This window comes from Petaurus breviceps, unplaced genomic scaffold (genome assembly GCF_028583685.1).
Source record: "Petaurus breviceps papuanus isolate PSGF00001 unplaced genomic scaffold, PetGlider_PUasm1.0 166, whole genome shotgun sequence".
Lineage (NCBI taxonomy): Eukaryota > Metazoa > Chordata > Mammalia > Diprotodontia > Petauridae > Petaurus > Petaurus breviceps.
The window spans coordinates 488,414-504,785 of record NW_027185737.1 but is presented as its reverse complement, the minus strand read 5'-3'; the positions used below and the strand labels follow the sequence as shown (position 1 = coordinate 504,785).

Below are 16,372 nucleotides of genomic sequence, written 5' to 3'. Positions count from 1 at the left end.
AAAATGTAAATGAACTTTTGACTTTTAAGTACTGTGCTTTGCAAGTCTGAGGACTATTTAATACACATGTTGATTACCCAGGTAAAGAAAAGAGTGTTAATGGAGTCAGTGACTTATGGGCTAGTGGTAGAAAGTATATTCTCTGACCCAGAAGTTGTTCCTTTGAATACTTTAAGTCCCTTAGAAAAGGGAGTAATCTTGAGTGGGAATTAGAGCAGGTTTTACATTCTTACTTATTTGGTAGAGTGACTTCCAATAAAGGTGAGTCAGAGTTTGGTGGTTGAGTTTTTAACATTTAGTAACTTGGGTGGTTTCAAGAGAAATGTAAAAACTAAGCCAATGAATTTTTAGGACAATTGCTACTGTGGATGTAGTCTAATGGAAGCTATTTAGAGCATGCCTTTTGAGGATTCCCTCACCTGGGAGAATTTACAGATGATTTGTTCTTGCCAAATCAATTGAATCAATTGGAGGCCCTAGGTAGGATTTGTCCCCTTTTTCTTTTCAGGTAGATAAAATGGCAAGTTCTGTATACTTGGCTTCATAAAAATTCCAGCAAAAGAGGGAGTAAAATGTTTGAAAGGATTGGAATTGGGGAATTGGATTTGTGTCCCTTTCCCATGAACTCCTTATGACCATCCTGTTTCAGATATAGCCAGATCCTACCTTTTGTGTTACACCCCACCTGAATGGCATTATGCCTTAGCTATAAGACTGTATTGCTTTACTACTATACAGGCTTGTGCAGATCAATCATTATAATTTGAGTGAAAGATTGGGGCAGCCCTAGCAGCTGCTCTATCCATATAAACAAACACTCTGGGGATGATAGGAGGAGGCCAAGTGAGTTGGACATAGGGTAATAATACTCCCTACTGTATAGATCTTTACAGCATGGTAGTGGAAAACTAGATGATTGATGGTCAGTACATGGTGTGTTAATATAATTGTACTGAGCCATCTGGGACCAGTGTAATAAAGTGTCCTTTGTGCCCCACCAAAACTTAGAAAATCCCCAAAACATCCTCTGCTTCATATGGTTACTCTTCCATCCCACTTGGTTGTTCAGTCACCCAAGTATTTACCAGATTTGGGAAGCTGTTAGACCATGCCCCAAGTCTTGGGATGTTTTAACTGTGGGACTTCAGGAGACTGGAGGACATGTGCCAAAGTTACTGCCCCTTGGAAAGGGGAGATTACCAAACATATAAGGTGCTGCTAGATTCTGTCAACCAGGTTACTCTCAATGGCTTCATAAGGGTACCACCAATTTCTTTTGGGAATTTGGGGGCACAAACTCCTGAAGAAAGGTGTACCCTCTTTCAAGTGGAGGTGGCTCTCAGTTGTAGTGGCTAACCAGAAGGCAGCAATGTGATCATGGAGATTAGGAGTTCTTGGGAGTCAGTAGTGTCTGTGCTGATTTTTGTGTACAGAGCTAAATAAAAACCTGTAGAGTTCCTTGAACTGTCTTTGTAGTTGATATTAAATAATATTGGGTCCCAGGGGAATGAAAGGTATTTCCTCCTTGGTAAGGGAAATACTGGAATACTTAAATTACTCAAACTTCCCTTTTAATGACTATATGTGTCCAGTGAAGATAGACAGTATGTGGTGATTAGCAATAGATTATAAGGAGCTGAATAAGGTCATTATGCTCATTGCTATGGCCATTTCTGATCTTGTGAGCATAGTGAACTATGCTCATAGTGAACTAGATAGACCAATCCTCAGCTAAGCGGTTACTAATCTCTCCCTTGTTTTCTTTTTCATCCTTGTGGCTGAGACCAACCAAGAGAAGTTTGCTTTTATTCTGTAAGCAGTTCAGTTTACTTCTCACCATTCTTCCTCAAGGTTATTTGACCTCTCCTTCATATTGCCATGGTTGAATGGGCATAGATATGAAAGAGGCTCCACTTCCTGAGGACATTTGATGACCACTATTATATTGATGATGCAGTGTTGATGGCTGGATGTGAGGCCTTAGATGTTATGGTGTATCAAAGTGAAAAACAAAGGTTTGGATAGGCTATTCAGTCCAGTTTCAAGTTACTCTCAAGTCTGCCACTTTTGAATGGGGACTGGAACAGACTATATGCTGGGAAGATCTGAAGTAGGCTTTCCAGCAGTTTCCCCCCTCAGGCCTTTATGATCCTGTTGTGGGCCTATGTTCTTAGAGGCTTTCTATTCTTAAAGAACAGACTGAATAGAGCCTTTGGCATGTAACAAGAGTTGTTTGGGACACCTAGATGGCTCAGTAAATAGAGCTCAGGACATGGAGTCAGGAAAATCTGAGTTCCAATCCAGCCTCAGACACTTACTAGCTGTGTGACCCTGGGGCATGTCACAACTTCTGTTTGCCTTAATTCACTGGAGAAGAAAGTGGCAAACCATTTCAGAATCTTTGCCATGAAAACCTCATGGACAGCACTAATGTGTCTGTGAGATTACAAAGGGTCAGACATGACTAAATAACTAACAGTACAACAAGTTGGCTAGCTCAAATGCTTGTTGGACTTCTTGAGCCACAAGTTATTTGAAGAGGCCTCTTACTATACCACACTTGGGAAACCAATACTCCCATGTCATTGGACCTGGGTTGCTGCTGGATGTATGATACAGGGTCATATCTTTTATTAACCAGAATTATCACTTGCATTGAAGATACAGTGTGGATCCTCTAACAAGTTATGTAGGGCACAAGAAGCTTTTATTGTTGTTGTTTTTTTAAGCAATCGGGGTTAAGTAACTTGCTCAAGGTTACACAGCCAGGTGTTTCTGGGTGGGTGCTAAGTGTCTGAGCCTGGGATTCGATCTCCAGGTCATCCTGACACTGGAGCTGGTGCTCTTACTCGCTGTGCTACCTGGCCTCCCCCAGAAGCTTTTATTGTTAAATGAAAATTGTACATCTAAAATCTTGCTAGCCCTTATGTGTTAATGTCCTTCATTAACAAGTTGTGGCATTGTTAGAAGCTCAGGCTTTAGTCCCAGGCCCAGTACTTTCTTTTTTTTCTAGTCCAGTGGACCCTATGAGGATTTAGCTCTTGTTGTGTTCCTTGGTTTACTAATAGTTCTGCATGTTATAAGAAAAATTTGCACAATTGGACTTTAGGAGCTATTAATCAGTAATAAGGAATGCCCTAGGGATAAAGGGCAAGAACTCCCAATTGGCTGTGCTATGAACTGTATGGCTGGTCTGTGAAGGAGCTTTGAGTGATGGAGGTGATAACATTTTTATTCATACTAATTGTTGGGTGGTGGAATGGGTTTGACTAAATCTGGGACCTGGACAGAATAAAATTGTACAGTTAAAGTTTGTGGGGCATGCAAGTGCACATCGGAAGCATCATATACGCTCTACTCAAATGAATAACCAGGTGATGCTCTTACAAGAACAGTAGAGATTGGGTGTATCGTCAGTGAGTAACTGTGGTGAATGTGGTCATGTAATTTCCTTAGCCAAGAGTGATTTAACTACTTTGCCTGATAATGCTTTTCATGCCATCTGTCTCTGAAAGATCAGCATGGTTTGATCCTATGTTGTTTTTGACCTGCCTCTGTTTGGCAAATAGGTTGTATTTTTTTATCTTCTTCCATAGCAGAGTAAGAAGTTTGTCTTCACTACAATTAATAGCTACTCAAAATTTAGGATTATGAGTCTGCTTCTTTGGCACCCAATATCAAAGTCTTGACAAGACACATCTTTCTTTGTTATTAAACCATTGCTTCTTATCAGGGGTGCCCATTTTTTTGGAAGAAGGCCCTGAATTGGGCCCATTGCCATTAGATGTGCTGGGTTTTCCATCTTCCATACCATCCCCAGACATCTGGTATCACACAAATACTGGAACTTTTAAAGCAACATTGTCGTTGTCATCATTGTCATCATCCCTCTTATCCCAGAGGCCATATTTCTGATAAATCAAAGCTATCCCAAGAAAAGACTGGAGCCTTTCTTTCCAGCTGTTTCTTGGGTCCAGCTTTCAAAAGATGTAGTTCTAAGGTGACCATTTCTAGTCCTTTCTTCTTCCATCTCCTGTGCAGAGTTCCCTGGGATTTCTACCCCCTCAGAGGGTTCTATACAACTTAAAGAAGTGATTTAGGTCTTCCTCCATAATTGGTAGGTATCATTTCATATGAGATGATTCTGATAGATCTTTCACATAAAATATTTGGGAGATAAAATCGTAGAATTATTAGGAGAGGTTTGCTTTTCAAAGATTTTGGGTTGGGGACAGTAGTAAAATTATATTTAAAACCATAATCAAAGGGAATTTTTCTGGAAGAAGGATCCTTTAACTTACCTGGAATAAAAGTAAAAGGGAGTATCCAACCTTAACAAAGAAATGGGGTAGCCTTTCAGAGGGCCAGAAATTACTTTGAGGGCAAAAACATTTATGTCAAGGATCAGATGTTATTTTCACCCATTGGTAAAAAATTTAATGAAAAAGTGTTTTTATGGTCTTTTGATTTTTCATGAGAATTACTGATAGTTGACTTTAACTAATAATATCTTAAAAATAATAATTTTAGGCATGTTAACTGTATTTTAATCTTTTTTTTAACTTCACATAAAGCATTACATAAGCTATTTCTCTAATTCCATGTAGAAAAGATGTTTTAACTTTTTTGTCTTTTACAACTTACCTGCTAAGTACCAGTTGAACTTCAGATGTGGGGCTCGAGAAATCATCAAATGTTGGCTCATCATCCTTCTTGGAGTTAGATTCCAGGTGTGCCAGCAACATTACATTGGGAAAATTGAGATTGGGGCTAGAAGCACAGATGCCTACAGTCACCCAGTTGGCTCGGTTATGAAGATAGACAGACTCTCCTCTCCTATTTACCTATATGCAGAAAATATGGGTGGGAATTTGTTTATTGTCATTCCAAAACTAGCTACAGTTGGGGGTGGAACCAAGATGGCAGAAAGGAAGCAGGAGCTCCTCCATGAATTCTGTCACTAATCTCTAAAAAGTGAATCTGAATGGATTTTAGAGTGACAGAATCCATTCGGGGAAGGAACATGGAAGATTCCAGCTTAGGAAAGGGCCCACATAGGTCTGGGCAGGGGGAGCCTCTTTTGCCATTTGAATTAGTCTATTTTTATTTTTATTTTTTTGCTTTTTGGAGGGCAATTGGGGTTAAGTGACTTGCCCTAAGTCACATGGCTAGTGTTTCAAGTGTCTGAGGCCAGATTTGAACTCAGGTCCTCCTGACTCCAGGGCTGGTTGCTCTATTCACTGCACCACCTAGCCACCCCTAGTCTATTTTTTAAGGTATTTTCTTCAGTGTATTTTTGTGTATTTAGTGTATTTCTTTCAGTGTATTTATTTTCTTCAGTGTTAGCAGGCTGTTGACTCACTTTTCATTATTTTCTTGCATCATTCTCATTTCTCTTCCCAATATTTCCTCCACTTCTCTTACTTGATTTTCAAAATATTTCTTGGGCTACTCCATGTCCTGCAACCAGTTCATATTTTTCTTGGGAACTTTTGATGCAGGAATTCTGACTTTGCTGTCTTCCTCCTGCTCATGCCTTGATCCTTTTTGTCTCCTAAAAAGGATTCTGTGGTCTGTTTGTGCTTCTTCTGCTTCCTCATCTTGCTAGCCAATTTCTTGACTTTTGAGCTCTTTGCTACAGTAGAACTCTGCTTCCAGAATGGAGAGAGATTTGTTCCAAATTGCTAGGGTTTTCACAGCTGCTGGAGCTATTAGGAGGGTGCCCTCTCTACAGCCCTCACAAGCTCTGATTCACTGGCCACACACTCCAGGACCACCACTCAAGACCACAATCCAGATCCAAGAAGGTTAAAGGTAGAGCTATTACTCTCTGAAAGGTATCTTGGTCCCCCTATGGTCTGAAGGCCAGGACCTCCATAGGCAACTACATGGCACAGCTGCCACACCTCCACCACTTCTTGCCCTGGGGGCAGCATTCAAACCATCCCCTCCTGTTCCAACAGAGTTCCATTTATGGTTGAGAAGTCTGGAAACTGCTACACCTGCTGGTGATTCACTCCTCTGAAGTCTGCTCTGGCCACTGCTGGTCAAAGCCATCCTGGGACCGGAACTGCAGCTCATGGGGGACTGCACTTGGGTCCTAGCACACTGCAATAGATCTTTCCTGTCGGATTGCCAGGCTGCCTTCAGCAGGAAATTTTTTTCTCTCTGTCACTTTGTGGGTTCTGTAGCTCTAAAGTTTGTTTGGAGTCATTTTTTTGCATGTGTTGGAAGTGATAGGAGTGGGAGCTCACACCAAGTTTGTGATTCTATTCCACCATCTTGGCTCTGCCCTCCAGAAACTCCTTTTTTAGGGCAGTATTTTCTCCAGTTAGATTTCGAACCTCCCATCTCAGTTCACAAATTTTACTTTTTAAGGATTTGTTTTCTTCAGCGAGATTTTTTTCCAATTTGGTCAATGTAGATTTAAATTGATCTTCTACCTCTTTAATTTGTCTTTTAATATATTTCTTGAACTCCTCCAAGAATGCTTTTTGGTCTTGAGACCACTTCATATTTCCTTCTGTGGTCTCAGGTATGAGTATAGAGTCCATGTTGTCCTCTAAATTTGATTGTTCTTGCTCACTATAATAGGATTGTATTATTCTTGATTTCACAGTTTACTTCTTTCCCATTGTGATTGTCTATGTCTTGACTATTAGAGTGGATTTCGGCTTCTGGCATAAAGAAGGCTCTGACCCATGTTTCTCAGGCTGTGAGCTAGGGGTTTGATTGTTGACTTTGTGTGCTGTAGCTTCTGAGTGTCTAGACTGAGGCCAAGGCCAGGACTCTCAGTGCTTCCCCTGGGTTACCCTGAGGCTTACAGAGTAATGTGTCAGGGAGGGTCTGGCCCACCAAGTTTCTACCTCTGTGCCCCTGGGCTATAGCTCAGGCAGGCTCAGCAGCTGGTGGCGGGCAGCACTGGTGTCTGCAGATTCCCCTGGTGGTGCTAAGGCACACCTGGGCTTCTATTGTTAGCCCTTGCTGGCTCCACTTCGGGATATCCTGCTGTTCAGCTGAGGTAGGGCTTGTTGGGAGGCCTTCTGCCCTTCACTTCAGGCTCAGCACAGCTTCAGTCACACCCTTCCTCTAGGACTCCTAAGCTTGAGGCTGTGTCTACTGTTTCAGCATTTTACACTGGGTAGAGCATTAATCTCTGGGTTTTCAGAGTCAGGGAGGGAAATTTGAGACTAATTCAAATGGCAAAAGAGGCCCAAAAAGCCAGAGAAGAGAAGAATGCCTTAAAAAGCCAAATTTGCCAGAGGGAAAAGGAATTTCAAACACTCACTGAAGAGAATAACTCCTTCAAAATTAGATTGAAATAATTGGAAGCTAATGACTTTCTGAGAAATCAAGATACTATAAAACAGATCCAAACAAATGAAAAAATAGAAGGCAATGTGAAATATCTCTTTGGAAAAACCACTGACCTGGAAAATAGATCCAGGAGAGATAACTTAAAAATTATTGGACAACCTGAAAGCCATGATCAAAAAAAGAGCCTAGACACCATCTTTCAGAAATTATCAAGCAAAATTGCCCTGATATTCTAGAACCAGAGGACAAAATAGAAATTGAAAGAATTCACTGATCAAACTCTTGAAAAAGATCCCAAAATGAAAACTCCTGGGAATATTTTAGCCAAATTCCAGAGTTCCCAGGTCAAGGAGAAAATACTGCAAGCAGTCAGGAAGAAACAATTTAATAATGTGGAAAGACAATAAGGACAACAGAAGACCTAGCAGCTTCTACATTAAGGGATCAAAGGGTTTGGAATATGATATTCCAGAGGCCAAAGGAGCTAGGACTAAAACCGAGAATCACCCACCCAGCAAAACTGAGCATAATGTTTTAGGGGAAATATGGTTATTCAATGAAATAGAGGATTTTCAAGCATTCTTGATGAAAAAAACAGAGCTGAACAGAAAATTTGACTTTGAAATACAAGAAGAAAGAGAAACATGAGAAGGTAAACAGGAAAAATAAATCATAAGGAACTTATTAAAGTTGATCTATTTATATTCCTACATGGAAAAATGATCATTGTAACTCAAAAGACTTTTCTCAGTATAAGGATAGTTGAAGGGAATATATGTATGTTTATATAGGAGGGTGTATGTGTATATAAATATGTGAGTTTGGGCATATGTATGTTCATGTATATATAGACAGAGGGCACAGGAGGAGTTGAATATGAAGAAATGATATCTTTAAAAAAATTAAGAGGTGAGAGAGGAATTTATTGGGAGAAGGAGAAAGGGAGAGATAGATTAGCGTAAATTATCTCATATAAAAACGGCAAGAGAAAACTGTTACAGTGGAGGGGAAGAGCAGGAAGGTGAAAGGGAATGGGACAACCTGATTCTCATTGAATTGGGCTTAAGGAGGGAATAAATACACACTCAATTGGATGTCTTACCCCACAGGAAAATAGGGCGGTAGGGGATAAGACGGGGGATGATAGAAGGGAGGGCAGATTGGGGGAGAGGGTAGTTAGAAACAAACATTTTTGAAAAGGGATAGGGTCAAAGGAGAAAATAGAATAAGTGAGGGGCGGGATAGGATAGAGGGAAATATGGCTAGTCTTTCACACTATAACTACTATGGAAATTATTTTGGTAACTACACATGTACAACCTATATTGAATTGCTTATCTTCCCAGTGGGGGTGGGTAAGGAGGGAAGAAGGGAAAAAATCTAGAACTCAAAGTTTTAAAAACAAATGTTTAAAAAAAATGTTTGTTTTTTTTTACATGCAACTTGGAAATAAGATATACAGGCACTGGGGTATAGAAATCTATCTTGCCCTACTAGAAAGTTAGAGGGAGAAATGGGGGAAAATATAAGAGAGAACAGATTGGGGGAAGGGGTATTCAGTAGGCTTTCTATTTTGGGGTGGGGGATAGGGAGATGGGAAGAAAAAAATTGTAACTCAAAATGTTGTGGAAATGAATGTTGAAAACTAAATTTGAATAAATAAATATTTTTTTAAATGAGCTTCAAAAACTAACTGAGGAAAATAATTCACTAAGAATTAGAATCAGTCAAATAGAAGCTAAGGACTCTATGATGCATCAAGAGTCAGTCAAAGAGCGGTGGCTAGGTGGCGCAGTGAGTAAAGTGCCGGCCCCAGAGTCAGGAGGGCCCTAGTTTGGTTCCAGACTCAGACACTTAACACTCACACAAAAGAACTAGCCGTATAATCTTGGGCAAGTTACTTAACTCTGACTGCCTTCCAAAAAAAGGCAAAAAAAAAAGAGTCATTCAAAGAGAACACAAAGATTGAAACATTAAAAGAAAGTGTAAAATATCTCACTGGAAAAATAATTGACCTGGAGAACAGATCCGGTAGAGATAACCTAAGAATTATTGGTCTACCAGAAAGCCATTATGAAAAAAACAGCCTGGACAACATCCTCCAAGAGATTGTCAAAGAAAACTGTCCTGAGGTCCTAGAATCAGAGAGTAAAATATTTATCGAAATAATTCACTGGACTCCTCCTGAAAGAAATCACAAATTGAAAACTCCAACAAATATAGTAGCCAAATTCCAGAATTTCAAGGTCAAGGAAAAAATACTGCAAGCAGTGAAAAAGATACAATTAAAATATCAAAGAACTACAATCATGATTAAACAGGATCTAGCAGCTTCTACATTAAAAGATCGGAGGAGTTGGAATTTGATTTTTCATAAGGCAAATGAGCTTGGACTGCAACCAAGGATCAACTACACAGCAAAACTGAGCATAATCTTTCAGGCAAGGAGATGGTCATTTACTGAAATAAGAGACTACCAGACTTTCCTGATGAAAAAGCCAGAGCTCAATGGAAAATTTGATCTCCAAATACAAGACTCAAGAGAGATATAAAAAGAGAAGCAAGAAAAACACACACACAGAGACATACACACGCAGACATGCACACACACACATGCACATAACTTGTGATTCAAAGAGAGCAAACTGTTTACATCCCTATATGAGAAGCTGATACCTGTCAATATTGAAATTTATAAAATTATTTTGACATTTAAAAGGGACATATATATAGGGTGTGGGTGTAAATGAACTAATTTGGTGATAAAAAAAAACCTTATTAAGGGGTACAAAGGGACTGTAATGGGAGAAAAGGAAAGGATGAGGCAGAAAAAGGAAAATTATGCCACATGAAGAGGCATAAAAACATACAATAGTAGAGGGAAAGAAGGGAGGGAGATGAACATCATATGAACTTTATTCTCATTGGTTCTGGTTCAAGAAAGGATCAGCATAATCAGTTAAGTTTAGGATTCTAATGTGAAAAGACACAAAAATTCATTATAATAGAGGGAAAGGAGGGAGGTAGAGGAGTATTGTGTGGGATCTACTTTCATCGTTTTGGGTTCAAGGAGGGAATCACATACTCTGTTAAGTATAAAAATCTATTGTTCCATACAGGCAATAGGAGGGGTAAGGGGGGGAAAAGGGGAGGGTGGTTAGAAGGGAGAGAAATAGTAGTAAGGGGAAAGGGTAGGTAAAAAGAGAGTGGGGCACAGGAAGGGAATAATGAGGGAGGCAGTGGTCAAAAGGAAAACTCTTTAAAGTGGGGAAGGAAGAAATAAAAACATAAACAAGGGAGGGAATAGAATGGAAGGAAATACACACATATTAATCATAACTGTAAATGTGAATGGGATGAACTCTTCCATAAAAGGGATGCAGATAGCAGAATGGAATAAAAACCACAATCCTACAATATGCTGTCTACCAGAAACACAATTAAAACAAGGGGATATGCACAGGGTAAAGGTAAAAGGCTGGAGTAGAATAAATTATGCTTCAGCTAAAGTGAAAAAAGTAGTAGCAATCCTTATCTTAGATGAAGCAAAAGCAAAAATAGATCTAATTGAAAGAGATAAGGAAAGAAGACCCTGGTGGCACAGAGGCCTAGATGAGGCCTGATCAACATGGCGGCAAGTTGATCTGCCAACCGCAAGGGCCATTGCCAGGCCTATCACTGCAGGGCTGGGACTGGACGGAGCAGGGTAAGAGTCAAATGCAGGGCTCCTGGAGGGAGCAGCAGCTACTCCTGGGACTACCAATCCACAGCCTAGAAATTAAAAAAACCTCTATATGGACTTCCAGGGACCAGCATGGTAGAGTGAACCCCAGCTGCTTCTATCCCCACTCTGACCCTGAAAACATAGTAATTATTGCCCCAGAGTAAAACTTTAAACAGCAAAAGCTTGGGAACCCTAGAGGAAGGGCATGGCTAGGGCCCTGCCTCAAAATGGGTAAAAAGCAGACTGCAAAGACAAAGACTCTGGAGTCCTACTCTTGTGAGAGGGAGGAACCAAATTCAGAGGGAGACAGTGTTGACTACATACCCACAGCTGAAGCCTCAACAGGGAACTGGTCTCAAGCACAGAAAGCATTCTTAGATGAGTTCAAAAATAACTTTGAAAACCAAATTAGAAAGATAGAAGATAAAATGAATAATTCTTTTAAAATCAAAATTGCAGAATTAGAAAAACATTACAGTAAAGAAAACAGTTCCTTACAAAGAAAAATGTGTGATATGGAAAATAAGCTTTAAAGACTAACCAAGGAAAACAATTTGCTAAAAAATAGAATCAGCCGAACTGAAGTGAATAACTCTATGAGGAACCAAGAATCAGTCAAACAAAACATCAAGAATGAAAAATTAGAAAAAAAGGCAAAATATCTCAATGGAAAAGAGATAAGGAAGGAAACGATATCTTGCTAAAAGGCACCACTGAGAATGAAGCAATATGATTACTTAACATATATGCACCGTTGTATAGTGTCCAAATTCCTAGAGGAGAAGTTAAAGTAATTAGAGGAAGAAATAGGTAGCAAAACTATACTAGTGGGGGACCTTAATCTCCCCCTCTCTGAACTTCATAAATCTAACCTCAAAATAAAAAAGAAAGAAGTTAAGGAGGTGAATAGAATTTTAGAGAGAGTAGATATGATAGATCTCTGGAGAAAACTGAATGGGGATAAAAAGGAATATACCTTCCCCTCAGTGGTATATGGCACCTACACAAAAAATTGACCATGTACTAGGGCATAAAAACCTCAAAATTCAGTGCAGAAAGACAGAAATATTAAATGCATCCTTCTCAGATCATGATGCAATAAAAATCATATGCAAAAAGGGCTATGGAAAGATAGACTAAAAACTAATTGGAAACTAAATAATTTAATCCTAAAGAATGAGTGGGTCAAACAAGAAATAATAGAAACAATCAGTAACTTCATTCAAGAGAATGACAATAATGAGACAACATACCAAAACTTGTGGGATGCACCAAAAGCAGTTCTTAGAGGAAGTTTTATATCCTTGAATGCATATGTGAATAAAATAGAGAAAATGGAGGTCAATAAATTGGGCATGTAACTGTAAAAGCTAGAAAAAGAACAAATTTAAAATCCCCAATTAAATACTAAATTAGAAATAATGAAAACCAAAGGAGAGATGAATGAAATTGAACTTAAGAAAACTATCGAATTAATAAATAAAACAGATCCGGTATTATGAAAAAAACCAATAAAATTGATAGACCTTTAGTCAATATGATAAAAAAAGAAAGAAGTTAACAAAATTATGAATATCTGTGAAGCCAAGCAAAGGCAACTCCCCAAAGTTCGAAATAACAGCATAGGTGCTCTCCATTTTATTCAGTGAAAAATTAAGAACAGAGAAAATCTAAATATAGCATCATTCAAAATACAGCATTTGCCAAGTGTAATTCAAGAACTACCCCACCCCTGGACATTACATTCATTTAATCAATCACAAAGTCCCTCTTCTAAATACTACTCCACCCCTAGGCTGTACATTCATTTAGTCCATCACAAAGCCCCTCTTCCCAAATGGAGATTAGTTTCCAATCATAAGTAAAGTACATTCATTTGTTCAATCACAGAGCACAAAAAAGGTCAAAAGTTTCCCACCCTTGGATTACAACTGAATAGGCCATCTACCCTAGAGTTACAACAAGCTTAAGCACAGCATTTAATACCCAAAGAGAGGTCTTTTCTTCATCTTGACCTGAGGCAAGTTCTCAGCAATCTTTGTTCCTGGGGAGACAAAGTTTAGCAAGGCCACAAGCTACATTGCCAATGTCTTCATTAATTCACTCTCTGTCTGCAGAACAGTCTCAGGAGCTCTGAACCAACAGCAAGGTTCCAAGGCCTCTGCAATAACAGGACTGTCCTTCATCAGTGAACATATCTGGCAAAACAACATCAAAAAAGCAGACAGACAAAATACCAGCATAACAGCCATGTCTCCTCAGTCCTTGGCAGCTCTGGATGGCAGCTCTAAAATGTCCTGGGCAATTCAAACTGGCCCTCAGCAATCCTCTCTGTCTCTCTCTGCCTACAAGATGCTGCTTCCAAAAAGTTCTTCTGCCTCTCTCTTTGCTTGTGTCTCTCTAAATTTACATCACCAGCTCCTCCCAGTTCAACACTCTCTTTTCACATCAACAAGTCCATCCTACAAGTGGGATTCACAAGCTCTGGGTTTTAACACAATCAATCCAAAAATCAAGGCAATACAGGGGGATCTTTAAATTCCATTACTATTACAGTATCAAAAATAAAAAGGGTGAATCTACCTCCAATGAAGAGGGAATTAAAACAATAATTAGGAATTATTTTGTCCAATTGTATGCACAAAAATTTGACAATCTTAGTGAAATGAATGAATATTTACAAAAATATGCATTGCCCAGATTAACTGAAGAGGAAATAAATTATTTAAATAACCCCATCTCAGAAAAAGAAATTGAACAAGCCATCAGCAAACTCCCTAGGAAAAAATCTCCAGAGCCAGATGGATTTACTAGCAAATTTTATCAAACATTTAAAGAATAATTGATTCCAATACTTTGCAAACTATTTGGAAAAATTGGTGAAGAAGGAGTTCTACCAAATTCTTTTTATGACACAAATATGGTACTGATACCCGAAACAGGAAGAGGCAAAATGGAGAAAGAAAATTATAGACCAATTTCCCTCATGAATATAGAAGCAAAAAAATTTAAATAAAATATTAGCAAAAAGACTACAGCAGGGGTGGCCAGGTAGCACAGTGAGTAAGAGCACTGGCTCCAGTGTTGGGATGACCTGGAGATCAAATCCCAGGCTCAGACACTTAGCACCCACCCAGAATCACCTGGCTGTGTAACCTTGAGCAAGTTACTTAACCCCAATTGCTTAGGGGTGGCCAGGTGGCTTAGCGAGTAAGAGAACCAGCTCCACTGTCAGGATGACTTGAGGATCAAATCTGGACTCAGATACTCAACACCACACCCAGAAATAACTGGCTGTGTAACCTTGAGCAAGTTACTTAACCCTGATTGCTTAAAAAAAAAAAAAAGACTACAGCAACTTATCACAGGAATAATATATTTTGGTCAGGTAGGATTTATTCCAGGAATGAAAGGATGGTTCAATATGAAGAAAATTATCAGTATAACTGATCACATCAACAACAAAACTAGCAGAAACCATATGATTATCTCAACAGATGCAGAAAAGGCTTTTGACAAAATACAACACCCATTCCTACTAAAAACACTAGAAAGTATAGGGATAAATGAAGTCTTCCTTGAAATAATAAGTAGCATCTATCTAAAACCATCAGCAAGTATTATATGTAATGGGGAGAAGCTAGAAGCATTTCCAATAAGATCAGGGGTGAAACAAGGATTCCACTATCACCCCTCTCATTCAATTTGGTACTACAAATGTTAGCAGTAGCAATAAGAGAAGAAAAATAAATTGAAGGAATCAAATTAGGCAAAGAAGAGACTAAGCCATCACTCTTTGCAGATGATATCATGATATATTTAGAGAATCCTAGAGAATCAAGTAAAAAACTACTTGAGATAATAAATAAATCTGGAAAAGTTGCACGATATAAAATAAACCCACATAAATCCTAGGTATTCCTATATATTTCTAATGAAATCCAACAGCAAGAGATAGAAAGAGAAATCCCATTTAAAGTTACTGTAGACATTATAAAATATTTGGGAATCTACCTGCCAAAACAAACCCAGGACCTATATGAACACAACTACAAAACACTTTTCACACAAAAAAAGTCAGATCTAACTAATTGGAAAAACATCAGTTACTCATGGCTGGGTGGAGCTAATATAATAAAAATTACAATTTTACCTAAATTAAATTACATATTTAGTGCCACATCAATCAATCTACCAAAAATTACTTTATAAAGCTAGAAAAAATAACAAAATTCATTTGGAAGAACAAAAGGTCAATAATATCAAGGGAATTAATGAAAAGAAATGCTAGGGAAGGTGGCCTAGCCGTACCAAATTTTAATCTATTTTATAAACCAGCAGTCATCAAAGCTATTTGGTACTGACTGAGGAATAGAGTAGTGGATCAATGGAATAGATTGCGTACACAAGACTCAGCAGTCAATGACTATAGTATTCTACTGTTTGATAAACCCAAAGACCCCAGTTTTGGGGATGAGAACTCATATTTGACAAAAACTGCTGGGAAACTGGAATATAGTATGGTAGAAACTGGGCATAGACCAATATCTAACACTGTATACAAAAATAAAGTTGAAATGGGTGCATGATCTAGGTATAAAGGCTGATACTGTAACTAATCTGGGAAACTAAGGAATAGTTTACCTCAGACTTATGGAGAAAGGAAGATTTTGGGGCGGCCAAGTGGCTCAGTGAGTAAGAGCACCGGCTCCAGTGTTGGGATGACCTGGAGATCGAATCCCGGGCTCAGATACTCAGCACCATACCCAGAAATAACTGGCCGTGTAACCTTGAGCAAGTTACTTAACCCCGATTGCTTAAAAAAAATAAATAAAAGAAAGGAAGATTTTGTGACCAAGTAAGAGTTAGAGAATGTTGGGGCGGCCAGGTAGCACAGCAAGTAAGAGCACCGGCCCCAGAGTCAGGATGACCTGGGATCGAATCCAGAAACACCTGGCTGTGTAACCTTGAGCAAGTTACTTAACCCCAATTGCTTAGGGGCGGCCAGGTGGCTCAGTAAGTAAGAGCACCGGCCCCAGAGTCAGGATGACCTGGGATCAAATCTGGGTTCTGATACTCAGCACCACACCCAAAAATAACTGGTCGTGTAAACTTGAGCAAGTTACTTAACCCTGGTTGCTTTAAAAAAAAATAAAAAACAAAAAAAAGAGTGTTATAAAATGCAAAATGGATAATTTTGATTACATTAAATTGAAAAATTTCTGTACAAACAAAGTCAATGTAACCAAGATTAAGAGGGAAGTAGAAAATTGGGAATTTTTACAACTGGTGTCTCTGAAAAAGACCTCATTTCTTTTTTTTTTTTTTTTT

General features: G+C 38.9%; 1 protein-coding gene across 1 annotated transcript in view; it reads right to left on the bottom strand.

The window, feature by feature from the left end:
- GARIN2 (golgi associated RAB2 interactor family member 2) overlaps window positions 1-16,372 on the bottom strand; it is a 61,587-nt gene that overhangs the window by 34,684 nt on the left and 10,531 nt on the right. The window contains exon 2 of the mRNA XM_069082446.1: window positions 4,645-4,844. Within this exon, the coding sequence (XP_068938547.1) occupies window positions 4,645-4,844 (200 nt within the window). The remainder of the gene's footprint in view (window positions 1-4,644; window positions 4,845-16,372) is intronic.